Source organism: Eschscholzia californica, unplaced genomic scaffold (assembly GCF_041429995.1).
Source record: "Eschscholzia californica isolate CP2 unplaced genomic scaffold, dmEscCali1.0.p SCAF_2, whole genome shotgun sequence".
Classification (NCBI taxonomy): domain Eukaryota; kingdom Viridiplantae; phylum Streptophyta; class Magnoliopsida; order Ranunculales; family Papaveraceae; genus Eschscholzia; species Eschscholzia californica.
Genome location: NW_028238309.1, coordinates 6198386 through 6215080, shown reverse-complemented (window position 1 = coordinate 6215080; position 16695 = coordinate 6198386). Strand labels below are relative to the sequence as shown.

The following is a 16695-nucleotide window of genomic DNA, read 5'->3' as shown; positions in this document are numbered from 1 at the left end:
GATAAGTTGTGGTGGTCGGCTGGTGGTGGTGGTGTTAGCAAAACGAGAAAATAGAAGAAGAAGATTTTCGACTCTAGAAAAAATAAAGAACAAGAAGAGGGTAGTGCTTGAAAGGGAAAAAAGAAAAATAAAAGTTGGTTGTTAAGTTTGTCTGACGGGAATTTCAAAGATAAATAGTTAAAATTTTAAAAAATAATTTGACTGACGAAAATATGGTAGTGGGAGTCAAATTAAAATGTTGGAGGAATATAAGAGCCAACTTCTTCTTTCGATCACAAACGAGGCAATATTAGAATTAACCATAAGTGTATGGCAATCTGTTTTGGCTCCCGGGAGCCAAAAAGGTTTGAACTTTTTCTAGAAATAGTCTTGGGAGCCAACGAACTGCTGCACATTTATGGACGTAAGACAAACTGTCGGATGCAATTGGGGGCCAAAATAACAAGTTGGTAACAAATTGGGGCCAAAACGGAATAACAACAAGAATCCTCATTTGACCCCATTTCCTTCTTTCATTCCCCCAATTTCTAATCCCCTCTTCTCTCCTTCACTTTTGTTTTGATCTTCTTTACTCTCTTTTCTGGTTCGAAATTGCATCAACCAAACGGTTAGGTTAGTTGTTTCTCTTATCTTTCTTATTGAAACGGTTTGTTTCTTATGGATAATTCAATTTGATCCATCTAGTGTAAAATGCAATTTAAAATTCAGTTTTCTGAATTGATTTATGTTGTGATCCAACTTTAGGTTCAATAGTTGGAAAAATGTCAAGCGACAGTGAAGACCTAGACGAAGATGAGCTCTTACAAATGGCTTTGAAAGAACAATCTCAAAGAGATCTTAATTATCAGAAGCCTCGTTCTTCTTCTAAGTCTTCTTCAAAACCAGTTGTAAACCTTGTCCAGAAACCATCCCAAGCTCGTAAGAATATCAATAATCCTTCTCATCATCAATCGCAAACTTCTCGTCAAAGTATGGATGTTGATGATGATGATTCTGAGGTTGAATTACTCAGTATCTCTTCCGGCGACGAGGATTCTTCTAAAGATCCTGGTGTTGTTTCTAAAAATCGTGCAAGAGGAGGTAGAGATGATGTTACTGAACGTAATTGGGATGGACAAGAGGCTAATTGTTGGAAGCGAGTTGATGAGGCTGAGGTACATTTTTAACGTTTTTTTTTTTTATTGTAGTAGTCTACTATTGGTAGTTCTTGCTTGTCGAATTGTATGTGAACGTTATTAGGCTTTTATTATGATAAAAAGTGGTTTACAAGAAGAGAACTGACTACATAACCTATAGAAAAAATGAGAAAGCAAAAAAAATATTTAATCCACCATTTCCTCATGGAAAAGATACCCGGCTTCCTCCTGATGGAATTGATTCTGCCATTTTCTTCCCTATGTTATATGTTTGAGTACTCGATCTGCTTTTGTTGTCCAGGCCTAAACCTAGGGAACAAAAGGTTTCGTTTTTTGCGAAGCCTCCACAAGCCCAGCATTGTGTTGAAGTACTTATTGCTGAATACTAACCTTATTTTTGTCTCATTTTATTTGAACATTGCTCAACTTTTATTGGGTATAAGATAGATATACCTATTTCGAATAACTTTCACATGCTTTCCATGTCAGCTAGCACGCAGAGTTCGTGAAATGCGTGAGACAAGAGCAGTTCCAGTTGCTCATGTGGAACCAAAAGCTCCAGTTGTACGAATGGGGTTCGCCAATTTGCAGTCCTTTCCTCGTGGAATGGAGTGTGTAGATCCACTTGGCCTCGGGTAAGATTTTCTCTTCTCCGGTTAAAAATATTTAATTTGAAACTTACATTTGCCTCAATAAAAAAACTTGCATTTGCAAAAGTTTGCTGGCTTTGAATGATGTGAAATCTTGTCAACCTAAATAAAACTGATCAAATTAAAACTTGCAAGTGCACAAACTATATGTGAATATGACTCGTACTAGGTACTACAAGGTCGATCCCACGAGGATTTGGTCAGAATTAAATCTGAATCTGAAACAAACCATTAAACTAGGGAAAGGAGTAATCGATTTTGAGAAAATATCGAAAAACTAATAAGAATTAAAACTATGGAAGCGAAATAAAATTGTAGGATAAACTATGATATGATAAATCAAGGTCATGTTCGACGCACGGGAATGTAATGCTGTTACCAAGAATCACACACCGAAATGGTGTCTGGCATGTGGGAATGTATTAGGAATTGCATTCCCAGTGGAACAAAGGTCTCAAGAGAGGAATCCCAAACCCAGGGGGGTAGATGGGTTTGCGGTTCTCTTTGCTGAATTTATTAATCTAATAATCCACAGACAAAATTAATATCCATCAATCACATTCCTAAAGAATCCTTACAATGAAGTAGCGTATTGCGATTACTACGAATGACATTACGGGATTTCTGTTCCTGTCAGTCTCATTCATTTCCCATGCATCAAACATGGCCTTAAGCTTTATTCATGACCTAATGCAAGTGCCGGCTCCTTGTTGAATCTGTGTTGCAATTATTAAGTTTTATACTTTATTAATCGAGATGCATACTTTACTAAATTTATTCTGTAAAAATTATTTTCTAGATATTTTTCCTCTCATCCATCTTACTCTCTAACTATTTCTTTTTTTGCTAATAGGATTATAGACAATAAATCCTTAAGGTTGATCACGGAAAATTCGGAAAGCTCTCCATCCAAGCTTGACAAAGATAACGATCTACGTGGTATTGCAGCTTGTCTTACTTGATATCCTTCACCATGAGAATTTGGATTTCAGTTTTGGTGCTTTACAGGATTTTATGTAATTCATACTGGAGCTTTCATCACAGAAACTTATCAATTGCTAAATGATCGTTCAACGATTTTGTCTATAATTGGGAGGGTTGGATGTCGTAACATGTAACCTGGCCTCCTAATTTATTTCCTTCCTTTGTAACTTACAACGCTTTTTCAATATATTGATTCAAAGTTTCAAAGAGAACGTTTGTAAAGTCAAAACTGTAATCACAACCTTTTTCGCCACATTGCCACCAATCATTGCAAAGACCTTCTTTTCCCGTTACAACCATATTCAGATCAGCAATAACCGTTTTCCTCTAAAGAGTAACAATCATAATAACTGTTTTTCTAGTTTGATTGTTATAACCGTTCTCTGATAATGTCTATTTTGATGAAAACAATAGCCGACATTTTTTTTATTAAAGCAATAATGCCCATGAACCTCTAAGCCACTGTCTTATTGTTTACTAAAAGTTGGTTCCTAGTAATATGGTTAGTAGTTAGCTTATTCACGCAGACTGTGATGCTGTATATATTTAATGTAGTAGCACATTATATCCGTCCATTTTCACTGTTTGAGGCTATAACATCAGTTTGAAATTGTTTGTTCGCAGAGAAGTTAATGTATGTATCCGAAAAATTTGACGCAAAGCTATTTCTATCACGTATACACCAAAATACAAGTGCGGCAGATTTGGAGGCTGGTGCGCTTGCTCTAAAGACAGACCTCAAAGGAAGGACTCAACAGAAGAAGCAACTAGTTAAAGAAAACTTTGACTGTTTTGTTTCTTGCAAAACCACAATTGATGGTATGCTACACTGTTTTCCTAGACTGAAGTTTATTACTTGTCATTTAACTTTCTTTTGTTTACTTTTCTTTATGTAATGCTTGTTAGTTGTTAAAATGAAGGCAGTAAGCTGAATTTACTGCCCTAAGATTTGAAACTTAGGATCACTTTAAAGATATAAGGTACCCGCACCTCAGGGATAACCCGAGCCCAAATTAAGCAAGACCTAGTGATCCACCGAGTCTTTCGATATATTAGAGAGTAATAAAAACACTATGATCCTAATTAAAGCATTTGGAATGACTTCCAACACTAAGATTGTATGTCAATTTTCTTTCTGTTTTTGAAATTAGCACAAGGATCAAAAAAACCTGCTCAACATGGATAGCATCATACCATAATTAGGTAATAGACAATCTGAGAGGCTAAAGGGCAAAACTGGGAGGCAAGAATAAAATACGCATACACGCACACACAGACATGCACACGCAGACACGCACACGCACACATACACACATATGTATATAAATATACGTATATGTCTTTGTTATTAGGTTATTTAGTTCACATAATTTATTGTGTTGATTTTTTATCAATCACTGTTACCATTATAGACAAGACGTTAAGATACATTGAATCGCTAATGTATGTGCTGTTGTCATTTCTCAAGGATATATAATGCATTGACTTTATGCCTGTTGCTGATCTAGTGCATAAATATGTTAATCAAACCACAATGTATGTAAAAGGGAAATGAGACCGCCGCTTAAGTTGAGCTTACTAACAAGAGACTACAGAAAGAAACCTCCAAAGGCTAAAGCAACAGAAAAAACTGCAAATCTTGTTCTTAATAATTCCAAGATATCAAGCCGAAAAGTGGAGAAATATTTTAAGCTCCATCCAGTTTTTCATAAATTGCATTGTCAACTTTGGCTTGTTTTTTCTCGTTTGGTTGTTTTCATTTTGAGATTTCTTTTGCTAAACAGATATTGAGTCGAAGTTGAAGCGAATAGAAGAAGATCCAGAAGGTGCGGGAACAGCTCACTTATTTAAAAGTATACAAGGTGTTAGTTCATTGGCAAATCGTGCTTTCGAACCTCTATTTGAGAGGCAGGTGAGGCAAATTTACTACGCATGAATTCCTCTGTATTAAGCTGCCCATGCTTGATTGCTTTTGCTTAAATGGTGCAGGTTCAAGCTGAGAAGATCAGGTCTGTTCAAGGAATGCTCCAGAGGTTCAGAACACTATTCAACTTGCCAAGTTCGATTCGTGGGAGTATCAGTAAGGGTGAATATGACTTGGCAGTCAGGGAATACATGAAAGCCAAGTCAATTGTTCTGCCTTCTCATGTAAGCTGGTCTTCTCTTTAAGGAGCAATGCCACTTGATAACATCAGACCCCACAATGTTACCCAACTTATATTTTTCCCATTTAAGTTTACCAATTTCCATAAAGGAGGCCTCTATTGCTAAAAATGTGAATCGTTTCTCTCATTGATCAATTTTGCTATGTTTTTTGACGAACTACGTGTTTTGTGCAATTTTATACTATAGAAGTTCAGGATATCACCAAACCATTTGGCGCTAGATTGACTTGGCACCGAAAATTCTGTTCTTAATATCTGCCGGAGTAACTGAACTCTCTGTTTTCAGGATTGTTTTGCATCTTTTGTGGCGGACCCCTATTTAAATTCAAGCTGTTATCTGTGAAAATGTCTCATTTGATTACCTTTTTAACTTTATCAGGTGAACTTTGGTATGGTATATTTTTTGTTTTCAGGTTGGAATACTAAAACGCGTGCTTGAAGAAGTGGAAAAAGTGATTCAAGGGTTTAAAGGCATGCTTTATAAGTCCATGGAAGATCCAGAAATAGACTTAACAGAGGTATGTTGGCGTAATCTAATAGTTTATATTCTTTTCAGAACTCAAAGGGTTCAGTTTATTTAAACTGGGTAATTTTTTGGTGTTGATTAATTCATTTCATACGTTTATTCTTGCATATCTACTTTTCAACAGTTTATTTTGGTTAGTTCCCAAATGGCCCGCATCAACGTTTTAAAATTCGTTTTTACGCCTCAAGGCGGTTTGCTCTCACAAGGCAAGGTGGTGCCTCGAGGCGCCTCGATGCGTAAAATATGAAAAAATTTTGCTAAAGACAATGACACCTATTATGTAAAAACATAGCATAAGAAGGTTTTCTACTTTACTACCATAGTATAAAGTCTGAAGTGTTGTCAAACAACTCAAAAATTACAGTGAAAAGTTTACTACCATAGCATAACAATTCCCCTTAGCGTAAAATACGCCCGATTTTTTCATGGCCCAAAATACGTACGCCTCAAAGGTGCACTCGAGGCGTACGCCTCACCCGTTTTTTCAAACATTGGCCCGCATTGTGGGACCACCTTGCGTAGTTGGCCCCCAATATTGTCTACCGTTCCCACTTGTCCCCCTTTTTCGTTAGTGTCAGTTCTACACTTAGATTGATCTTTAGTTTTCTTAGTTTATCTTTCCATGAGTTGACACATTTTTTGGAATTTACAATCTCTCGCTCTCTTTCATCGTTTCACTTGAAACGATATCTTGAAATGCTTAACAGGGAAACTAAGCCATTTCTGATGTACCACTCAAAATCCAAAAACTACCACGCGAGAAATGAGCTAAATAGATCTAGCCATCACTAAATCTTAATCAGATGTTACGGAAAGAAGTGGACCAAGTGGGAAAACTACACAATGTTGAGGGCCAAGTGGGGAGTTGGTCACATTATGGGGGCCATTTAGGAATTTACCTTTTGTTTCCATATTTTATCTTACTCGTGTAGTTTATCCCAGTTTCCTCTTAAAAGCTCCTATGCAAGTTAAACTTTTATGTAGGAAACAACTAAGAATTGTTTGGCAGAACTACATATGATTTGAACAATGAAAATTTTAAGTTTTTTAGTTTCAAAAAAAAAAAAATTTTAAGTTTTGTAGCTTATCCAAGTTGGAGAATAGTAATGAACTGTCAGGCACTTGCCCTTTTCAACTTACTTCCACCACCTCAACCACTGTTGTTGCACTTATGAGCATGGATGGTACAACCATCACCAACGAACTAGTGTTGTGTGGCGAAGTTGATCTTGACCTAAGGCCAACATGTATAACTTCTTTAGTTTTTTTTTTCTCTGTGAGACGTGAGTGATACTTGTGTCAGGCACTCGTATACTCCCATAGGATACACCAATCACTTCAGTTGGTAAAGTACATTGTACTATAGTGAGTTTTTTTGTACACATTCTGTGCACTTGCACAATAATTGTATTAGGACTTAGGATTCGTAAAATACCACTCATTATCTTTGGTTTATAATGTAACAAGTGGTTGAGATATCATATAAGTAAATAATCGTTACTACAAAATAAAGTTTCCAATAACCAAGACAAGATATTTTATGTTTCACAGCTGTATCTTCCGATCACTGGTCTTTTCAACTCATTGTATCAGGCACCTAGTACTAGCCACTAGGTGCGGGGGACTGATACCCACAGTGTTGTGCTGTCTGTAATGTTACATAGCTTTAGAGATGTGTTGGGCACACAATGAGCACGGGATGTATGACAAAACAAAGTAAGGCACAGAGAAGTAATTTTGGAGCCTATATTGCCACATAGGAATCTCCAGAAAAGAGAATAGCACTTGAAGAAAAAGAAGGAGAAAATGGGGATATTAAGACTGATAGTGGCAAGGCAAGAAACCCAAAAATAAAGTAATGAGTTCACTTATGGGATCTCACGAAGGTTAGTCTATAGAAAATGAACTAGAAGTAATCAATTGAGAATTGTTGCATATTCACAATGAAGACCAACAAAAGCACCACCAAGAAAGAGCAGTTACTTGGTTGATTGGTTCAGGCTGAAGTTTCTAAGACTAACCTTTATTGATGTTAAAAAGAATTCTCTAGTTAGTTTTTTCACAAAATCGAATGTTATGATCTCCTCAAGTTCCTTCATTTTGTTTTGGTAATTGTGAGTTTTGCTTTTCTTTTTTAGGGTTTCTTTCTCATTGAATTGGATTGTTTGCGGTGATTATTTTGTTATTAAATCACGTCATGTCCTATGTATAGCTTGAAAACATTGTGAGGCTTTTGTTGGAGCTGGAACCTGAGTCCGATCCTGTGTGGCATTATCTCAATATACAGGTTAGCGATGTTCTTATGTTTTTGAGCTAGTGTAATGCTGCTCTTGTTGAAACTATGCACGATTTGGTTAAATTTATTATCTTTGGGCAGAACAACCGGATACGCGGTTTGCTGGAAGGATGCACGTTAAATCATGAAGCAAGGGTGGAAGCTTTGCGCAACAAGATTCATGAGAAAGCCCTGTCTGATGCTAGGTGGAGACAAATTCAACAAGTTTCAAACAACTCTGTATGTGCAGCCATCAACATTTATTATATTATGTTGCAGAAAAGTTTATAGTTATGATTGCCAGATTGTTGTATCTAAACTGCACATAGTACTTGTTCCATCCTACTCAGTCAGATGTCGGCGATACCCTTGGAGACAATCATTTGCCAGTGGATTCACAGACAATAGATTTACCTGGTAAAGAAGTGGATGCTCTTAGGGGAAGGTATATTCGTAGGTTAACATCTGTACTTATCCATCATATTCCAGCTTTCTGGAAGGTGGCACTCTCGGTGTTCAGTGGGAAATTCGCCAAGGTATACTTTGGCTCATCTTGAATTGTTTTGCTGAAATGTATCATAGTAATTTGATGTCAGAGTTGCCTAAAAATATATCTGCATAGGTGTATTTGAGCCTTTTCAGACTGTCTGTGGTTTAGTGGAAGTTTGGAGTCACTTCATATTGAACTGTAGTTACATGATAGGTGAAGAAATTCCACCTATGTTTTCTCAGCAATGTCATAAATCATAAGGTATACTAGTTGGCAAAATGTCATTTGCCTTTGCCTGCTTATTTCTCCGGTTCCCAACTTTAATGAATCAAATGATATTAAGAAGTCACATGAATATGCCATTGTTTCACGTTGATTTGGCACATGTTTTGTTTAAACGCTGAACCCGCAAATTAATGCTTAGGCGTGCCATTACTCGTGGCGCTAATTAGAAGTAGAGAACTAGTGCTTTAAGTAGGTGTTAGTGAATAACAATCTGGCAGTTATGTGATGTGTCAGTGGTCATCTGTACTGATTGACTACAATCTGCAGTACATCTCATTCTAGTAATACCAGAGCTGCATGCCAAGTTACATATAAAATATAACTTGTCTCCAAAGTAGGAGTTCATTATTTAATTTATGTAGGATGTTTTTTGAACACCAGTATGAACTCTTTATTATCTTTGTATGACAGTCCTCCCAGGTTGCTGGTGATACTAACATTAAATCATCTATGGGTAAGACTGAAGATAAAGCCGGTGATGTGAAGTATTCCAGTCATTCTCTTGATGAAGTTGCTGGAATGATACGAAACACGATATCTGCATATGAGGTTAAGGTAAATTTTCTCACCTAAATTACTAATTTAGGATGTAAAATTTATATTCCAATTTAATCTTTGTTTCTAGATATTGTTACCCTGAAAACAACTCTCATGTTGTGGGTTTTTCAATACTCAACACATTTGCAAGAGGGACTTTGTATTTTAGTTTAGCTGACCCAGTTGAATAAGATTGACATGGCAATGATACTATAATCGCCACCCTTATTTAGCTATGTGGCATTGACATGTTACATGTGTTCGGTAAGGTTAAGAAAAAGAAATCCAAAATGCCGACACGGTTGTACCTGTACGTATTGTCGTAGTTGTAATAATATCTTTTGATTAATTTTGTTATACAAATGGGTTAGACAACACTATGTGCCAGTTGAAGTGTAAATATAGTATTTATGTGGATACCTCCAGATGTGCAAGAGGCATCCTATGATCAAAAAGATATACCATAGTTATATTTCATCTCATCTACAAGTTCATTAATGAGCATAACAACCCTATTGTCCCGGTGGAGAAAAGAACCTATGATTAGCTTTCCTGCAAATTTCCAAACGAACAATTTCAACGAAATCTTTCAATTTGTTTTTATCGCTATCGGAATTTTCTTTAAAAAGAAAATCTATTTCTAAAGCAAGAAATAGAGTTATCAAGTATATATATATAGCTGAGAAAATATCTTGGTTTACTGCTGGGATAAAAGTAGAGACCAAAGGCTATTTGGGATTCGTTATCAAGGTCAACAAGAAGTTGTCAGCATGCAATGCCAGAACTCTATCAAGAAGGCGGAAACTGATCTTAATAAAGGCAACCCTGGCTACATTATGTACCTACTACCTCTGACTGACTCCTATCAGGGAGACCGGATGCGTCTTGGCTATTTTTGTTTGACACTGTTTCCTATTAGTAAAACCTATTGAGGCCAAGTTGGGCAACTTTCTTTGCGACGATAAGAAAGAGAAGAAAATCCACAGGATAGCCTATTGTCGTCCAACGAAGAAAGCAGGACGTGGATAAAGAATGTGAAGACCATGAAGCAGGCCCTCCTAGGGTATTCCAGTGACCCCTATAGCTGTAGAGAAATGAGACTACCGTTTTCTCTTAGGCCAAGGAATAAAGTCATCATGGTTTTCTAGGGTTTCACGCCAAAATGGTTGGTTGTTTGATAAAAAGTTGAACTTGGAGGGTCGTTTTTGTGCAAGAGAAAAAGGTGGAGAGCTAAAATAATTGGAATCTCCTAATAGATGTTGGGGATGAAATGGAACCTTGTTTTGGTGCATATACCATTGTTGTGTACATCATTCACATATATTACGTTTTGTTAAATGCCAACTTACATATTTGACAAATAAAGGGAAAAACAATCATAACCGAGTCAGACCCGAGTCATGCCCGAGTCACTCGGGCTAACCCTAGACTCAGGAACTCGGTGAGACTCGGCTCGGTGTATGTCCGAGTCCGAGCCGAGTCCCGAGTCATTCGGCTGACTCGGCCGAGTTGTGCTGCTTAGAATGCTCACTTTGGATACTCACAGTCACTTTAGTGTGTATAACGCAAGATTTTGCTTTACATGGTATATAGTTGCACCATCCTGTTAGAACCATAAGATACTATTATAGATTGACATCTTTTATCCAAGAGTAAAAGGTTGCAAGTTGCAACTACAAGTAAATGACCTAATACCGGAGACCAGAAACATACGCATGAGCGTATACCATTTTAGTCTGCCGCTCACGAATCTAAAACTTCATACAAGTGTTGAATATTAATACTCATAATAGTGTCTATTTCGCATAGCTTGTCAGTGGACTTATCACCTTTTTAAATTTTAATCACTTCCTTGAGCTTGTTTCTTCTTTTTGTATTGTGAAATTGTTGTATTCTAATATATTGTTGCATCTATTTATAGAAGCATAGTTCCTCATGTTATCTCGCTGTCATGAAGTTAAATTGATGCAACTGATCCTGATTTAGGTTCATAACACATTTCGGGACCTTGAGGAATCAAATATTTTGTGTCCATTTATGAGTGATGCTATAAAGGATATAGCTAGAGCATGTCAAGCTATTGAAGGGAAAGAGTCAGCTCCGCCTAATGCTGGTACTTCCCAGTTTTGTTCTGTTGCATATGTTTTTTTTTCCTTCTACACTCACTTAATCCAGAGTTCTGTTGAATATTCCAGTCATGACTTTGCGCTCACTTTATTCGGAAATCACAAAGATCTACATATTCAGACTTTGCTCATGGATGAGAATAATAACAGAGGAAATATCGCAAGACGAATCCTGGCTCCCAGTATCTATTCTTGAGAGAAATAAATCACCATACACGATATCCTTCTTGCCTCTAGCATTTCGCACTATGATGGTCTCAGCGATGGATCAGATCAACCTGTAAGTGGTTATTGTTTAGTGTCGTCGTATCTCCACATAATCCATCCTTTTACTAGCTAGCTACTATTAAAAACATTATTTAGGCTTTCTATTTCATTGCATCCTTGTTCTTTTAAAACTGTCTAATTCTCTCTGCCCTCTTGTGATATGTTTATTATGATAGTTATTTATTTGAACTGGTGGGTTTCTTTTGTTCAGGATGATTCAGAGTCTAAGGAGTGAGGCTACAAAGTCAAATGATATGTTTGGGCAACTTCAAGAAATCCAGGAATCTGTTAGGATTTCATTTTTGAATTGTTTCCTGGATTTTGCTGGTATAAGAGGAATCAAATACCTTTATTATTATGAGCACTGGATCTGGACCTAGAAAATGTGGTTTATACACTAACTTATGGATTTTTTATGCACATTGATCAGGTCATTTGGAGAGAATTGGTAGTGAACTCACACACAATAAATTAAATATGGACCCATTAGGAAGTGGATCTGTAGAGGAGCCTGAACAGAAAACCTGTGGTCTTCCCCCTGGCTGCACTGTCAGTGATCCTCATCAAAAGCTGTTGATAGTTCTCAGTAATATTGGGTACTGCAAAGACGAACTTTGTTCTGAGTTGTACAACAAGTACAAATATATCTGGCTACAGTCTAGGTATAAAATCCGTGCTTATCTACTTACTCCGGTTATAAGGACATCCACTTGTTTGATATCGTTGTGTTTTAAATTGACCACATATGTATCTTAAATTATTACTTTCTTAATGACTTCCAATTTGCTTATATTGCTTGGTTCAAATATGCAATATTGTGTACTATCTAGATTTAATGAAGGAGCTTTACAAAAAGTGAGACATTTACTACTATACAGGAGTTGTAACAAGACAAACCTTTCCCAACTAGAAAGAATTTTGTTAAGGTTTAAAATTGCTGGTAGAAAAGATATGATGAAGTTAAGAATATCTCTTGTGTATTAACTCCTAATCTCCCAGATGCATTTATTTGTTATCCAATATTGCAGTGAAAAAGATGAGGGGGATAGTGATGTACAAGATTTAAGTACGTCTTTCCTGGCAATTGAAGAAAAAGTCCTTGGGCAATATACTTTTGCAAAGGTATTTAAAAATTATTGTTAATACCTCATGTATTTATTTGCTATGTTCTTTTCGCTCTCATTGTTTTTTTTTTTCGCTTAGTAAAAGCTATAGTAGAAAACAACTGTAGTATAGAAGTGAAGGCAATAGTTCTGCATTCCTAACAAGAGACCGTTGACAGCAGTCTGAATGGCAAAAATACAAAATTTAGGTTTGGGATTCTGTAACGCCCCAAGCCTTAGCAGTTACCGATATTGTCCCCGCCTTAACCACCTCACACAGGTACGGGGTTTTGTCCTTGGCGAAGGCACCACAAGCCTACCCAAAAGGCCTCGGTACCTACTAAGCTTGAACTTACACATATAGCCCAGTCTCTGGACACTCTTGTGAGCAATGTGGGACTATTACAATCCCCCACCCTCAGCGAAGAGCCGTCCTCGGCTCTGATACCACTTTGTAACGCCCCAAGCCTTAGCAGTTACCGATATTGTCCCCGCCTTAACCACCTCACACAGGTACGGGGTTTTGTCCTTGGCGAAGGCACCACAAGCCTACCCAAAAGGCCTCGGTACTTACTAAGCTTGAGCTTACACATATAGCCCAGTCTCTGGACACTCTTGTGAGCAATGTGGGACTATTACAGATTCTGCTCAAATATTGTATTTTTGAGGCCAGAATTTGGCTTTAGATAATGGACAAAAACAATAAATAATATCTTTTCAAAGTTAGTAACAAACTGGGCCCTAGCATCACAGAGAGAATTAAAAGTTTTAATTCTTCGAATGCATATTTGTGCATCTTTTCCGGGTCTGTATTTGTTCATATGGTTGTAAGGAGATTCTAAATCATGGACACGGGACGGGACCTATGTGTATCAAAAAGAAATTATCAGCATTCATCGACACTAAGAAGAAAAATTTGCTTATAGAATGTAAGAGCTAACCCTCATGTTGAGTAAGAAATCACAAGTGAAGTAGAAAAACTAGATACCTTATATTCAAAGCCCAGATGTTTCAAGCAATGTAGGTTGATACTTGATAGGCGAATCTAATGAAAAAAGGGCAAGGTAGTGCGCAGAAGGCTTGTAAAGCATATGTTGCTTACTTCAAAACACGAGTATATAATGGAAATCTGCAGTCACATCTCCATTTTGGCTTGACTGCTCCATTGTCCTTTTTGTCAGGCAAACTTGATAAGGACGGCTGCTATAAACTATCTGCTGGATGCTGGAATTCAATGGGGATCTGCCCCTGCTGTCAAAGTGAGCAAACTGGAATTACTAAAGTTGTTTGGGTTTCCTCTTTTTCTATATCAGTAACCTAGGCCATACAAATCCTATCTCTCTAAGAAATTTCATACAATCTCATATTGCTGACAGGGCGTGCGAGATGCAGCTGTGGAGTTGCTGCATGCTCTTGTTGCTGTGCATGCAGAGGTACTCTTTTGTTCCAAAACCATCACTAGTTACCTATTTTGTTCGTATGTGATGTTTGAGACTTTGAGTAGCAGATAAGTACTGAAGAATGTCTAATTTATGTATTTAAGGCAAGGTTACCAGATTCGCTGGAACCCCCTGCGAACCGCGATCTGGTTCGCGCGTACCCTTTTAGGGTACGTTCGCGAACCAGATCCCCCGATCTAGCGAACAGATTCTCATGAAGAATGGTAGGAACGCAATCGAATTTTTTTGGGATGAACACAATCGAAAAATGGGAGAATTAGTTACAAATACAATTTTTAGTGAAGACTTTTGGGAGAAGATTTATATTAATCGAATTATGTACCGAATAGGTATACCCCCCCCACGTACCGGATACACTCTAATAGGCATACCGCGTACCCGTTTTCGTACCGGAGCGTACCGCGAATCTGGTAACCTTAAATTTTAAGGTTCCCGATGAATGTATTAGCAGTCTCTGTCTTAGAGCCTACACTTTTAATGCTTCTGAAGTACTAGCAGACTATTTCTATACTGCTTACGAGATCTCCCTTTTTCAATTACACACGAGTCTTTGTTAAACTTACTTGTATCCGTTTCATATGTCGAAGAATTTCTTGTTGGTTTATAGATTTGCTTAAATAGTTAGATCGCATATTATATTTTGACTTCAATTAGATAAAATTTCACCATTTCAGGTGTTCGCTGGTGCTAAGCCCCTACTCGACAAGACATTAGGTGTTCTTGTGGAAGGCTTGATTGATACTTTTCTTAGTATTTTCCATGAGAACAAAGCAAAAGAGCTGAAGTCATTGGATGCAAATGGATTCTGTCAGCTCATGCTTGAGGTGAGTAATCTCTACTAATACATCATGCTGTCATTCGCTTTTCATTGCTTTAAATCTTTCAGTGCAGTAACTGGTAATTTTGTAAATTATGGAGGTTCTACAAAACCATCTGAAATTTGATTATTTTCCTATTTGCAAAGTCTTGACTCTTGACTAGGTAGAACATAGGGGAACTATAATATGCTCAATCACCAAAGATCAAGACTTCATGGTCATTAATTCATCAGTAATAGATTGATAGTTAGCAACGCCTAAGTGCTTTCGTGGTAATCAAAATCTTCTGTTGTATATGAAAAGCATAAACAGTGAAGTTCACACGCCGCGATAAGCCGTATAACATTATTTGAATTTTGAAGTATACATGCACATGGACTAAAGAGATGTTGTATCATCTTCAGTCTCCGCTAGAATATATAGTACATATAAAAGTTGCCTAGATGCAATCCAATATATGTAATTAACATTGTAATGCCTATTTTGCAGCTCGAGTATTTCGAGACTATATTGAATCCATATTTTACATCAGAAGCTAGTGAGTCTCTGAAATCATTGCAAGGGGTATTATTGGAGAAGGCCTCTGAGAGTGTGAGCGAGTCATCTGAGCCAGGTCATAATCGTCGGTCAACTCGCGGAAGCGAGGAGGCACTTGCAGATGACAGACAAGGGATGACTGTGTCACCTGATGACCTACTGGTAAGCAGCCCTCGTGTCAATCAATTTTTTGTTTTTTCTTTTTCTAATACTTTAGTATTATTCTCTTGTTGTTTACCAAAATGAGTACCATATTCTTTTTTATTCTATCATTGCACCCAATATGTACTCGATGATTGAAACAGCTAATGATACAGTCAAGGAATTAAATTCTGGTAGGCATAGAAATCTAAATATTGCGGCCAAAAAGTTTCGAAATTTAGTTCCTTCGTATGGAGCTGCTCGTCTTTTCTAATTTCGGATTCCCTAAAAGTAGGCCACATATAGAAGAATGGTATTCGGGAACTTGGTTATTGGTAAAGCAAGGATATTTCTCTTAGAGACCCAAAAGTGGCCCTCTATGAAGTTTAAATGTATTTTTTTGCAGGCACTGGCACAGCAGTATAGCTCTGAGCTGCTTCAATCGGAGCTTGAAAGAACTAGGATAAACACAGCATGCTTCGTGGAGTCAATTCCGTTAGATTCAGTTCCAGAACAAGTAAAGTCTGCTTACTCCTCCTTTAGAGGATCCATGGATTCTCCAAGCAGAAGCTACAAAGCAGCAGTAACCCAACCTGTTGGATCTCCAGGGTTTTCGCGGCAGAGGCGAAGATGACTTACGAACATCCTTCTCTTGTTCTCCTTTATTATGTTCTATATAATGCAGGGTTTGTGGGGGATTGCTTGACCGTTGGTTGATTCCTATGCGCATGCAAGTCGTGGTTAGTTGAAAACTTTGAATGTGCAAAACAAATTGATTTTTTTTTTATGGAGATCAACATTCTTAAAAAACAATACTATGGAGTAAATTTTATTGTGCGGCTCCATGCGTGTTCTCTTAGGCTGAAGACGAAACCATGCATCGTAACTTAGGGTTAATGCTGACTTGCTAATGTTAAAAGAATATAATCCATAAACCAGTTCATGGCAGTTAAGAATTGGATGATACTCAAATTCATAAATTAATTGCCGGAAAAAGTTCAAACCTTGTTAAAATTACAAAACAAACTCCACAAAAGCTGTGGTCCATGTTTAATTTATTGTGTGTGAGTTCACCACCAAAGCTTGATCACGACGGTTTTATCTATCGGATTGGCAGAAGTGGTTGGGTACTTGGATCAGGTGAGTCTAGGGGTGGGAATCGGTCCGGACCGGTCGCCAACGATCATCATATATT

The 16695-nt window shown here is 37.4% G+C and overlaps 1 protein-coding gene across 5 annotated transcripts; it reads left to right on the top strand.

Moving 5' to 3' along the window:
• Positions 1-278: 278 nt before the first annotated feature.
• On the top strand, positions 279-16343 carry LOC147555665 (exocyst complex component SEC5A-like). 5 transcript variants are annotated; one of them, XM_086663336.1, is made up of 22 exons: positions 279-616; positions 745-1154; positions 1626-1771; positions 2640-2725; positions 3395-3589; positions 4555-4682; positions 4760-4918; positions 5349-5453; positions 7674-7748; positions 7839-7976; positions 8087-8272; positions 8923-9066; positions 11035-11161; positions 11244-11454; positions 11653-11768; positions 11872-12103; positions 12470-12563; positions 13726-13803; positions 13921-13977; positions 14679-14828; positions 15312-15521; positions 15907-16343. In XM_086663336.1, exons 2-22 carry the CDS (start codon positions 762-764, stop codon positions 16132-16134), a joined length of 3258 nt encoding a protein of 1085 aa, XP_086519462.1. In that variant the 5' UTR covers positions 279-616; positions 745-761; the 3' UTR covers positions 16135-16343. The 5 variants fall into 5 exon arrangements, 4 of the variants coding, with proteins under 4 accessions (XP_086519462.1, XP_086519463.1, XP_086519460.1 ...); XM_086663337.1 differs by having other exon boundaries at positions 360-685; positions 754-1154; XR_015234946.1 differs by having other exon boundaries at positions 390-616; positions 13921-14132; positions 14185-14828.
• Positions 16344-16695: the final 352 nt, after the last annotated feature.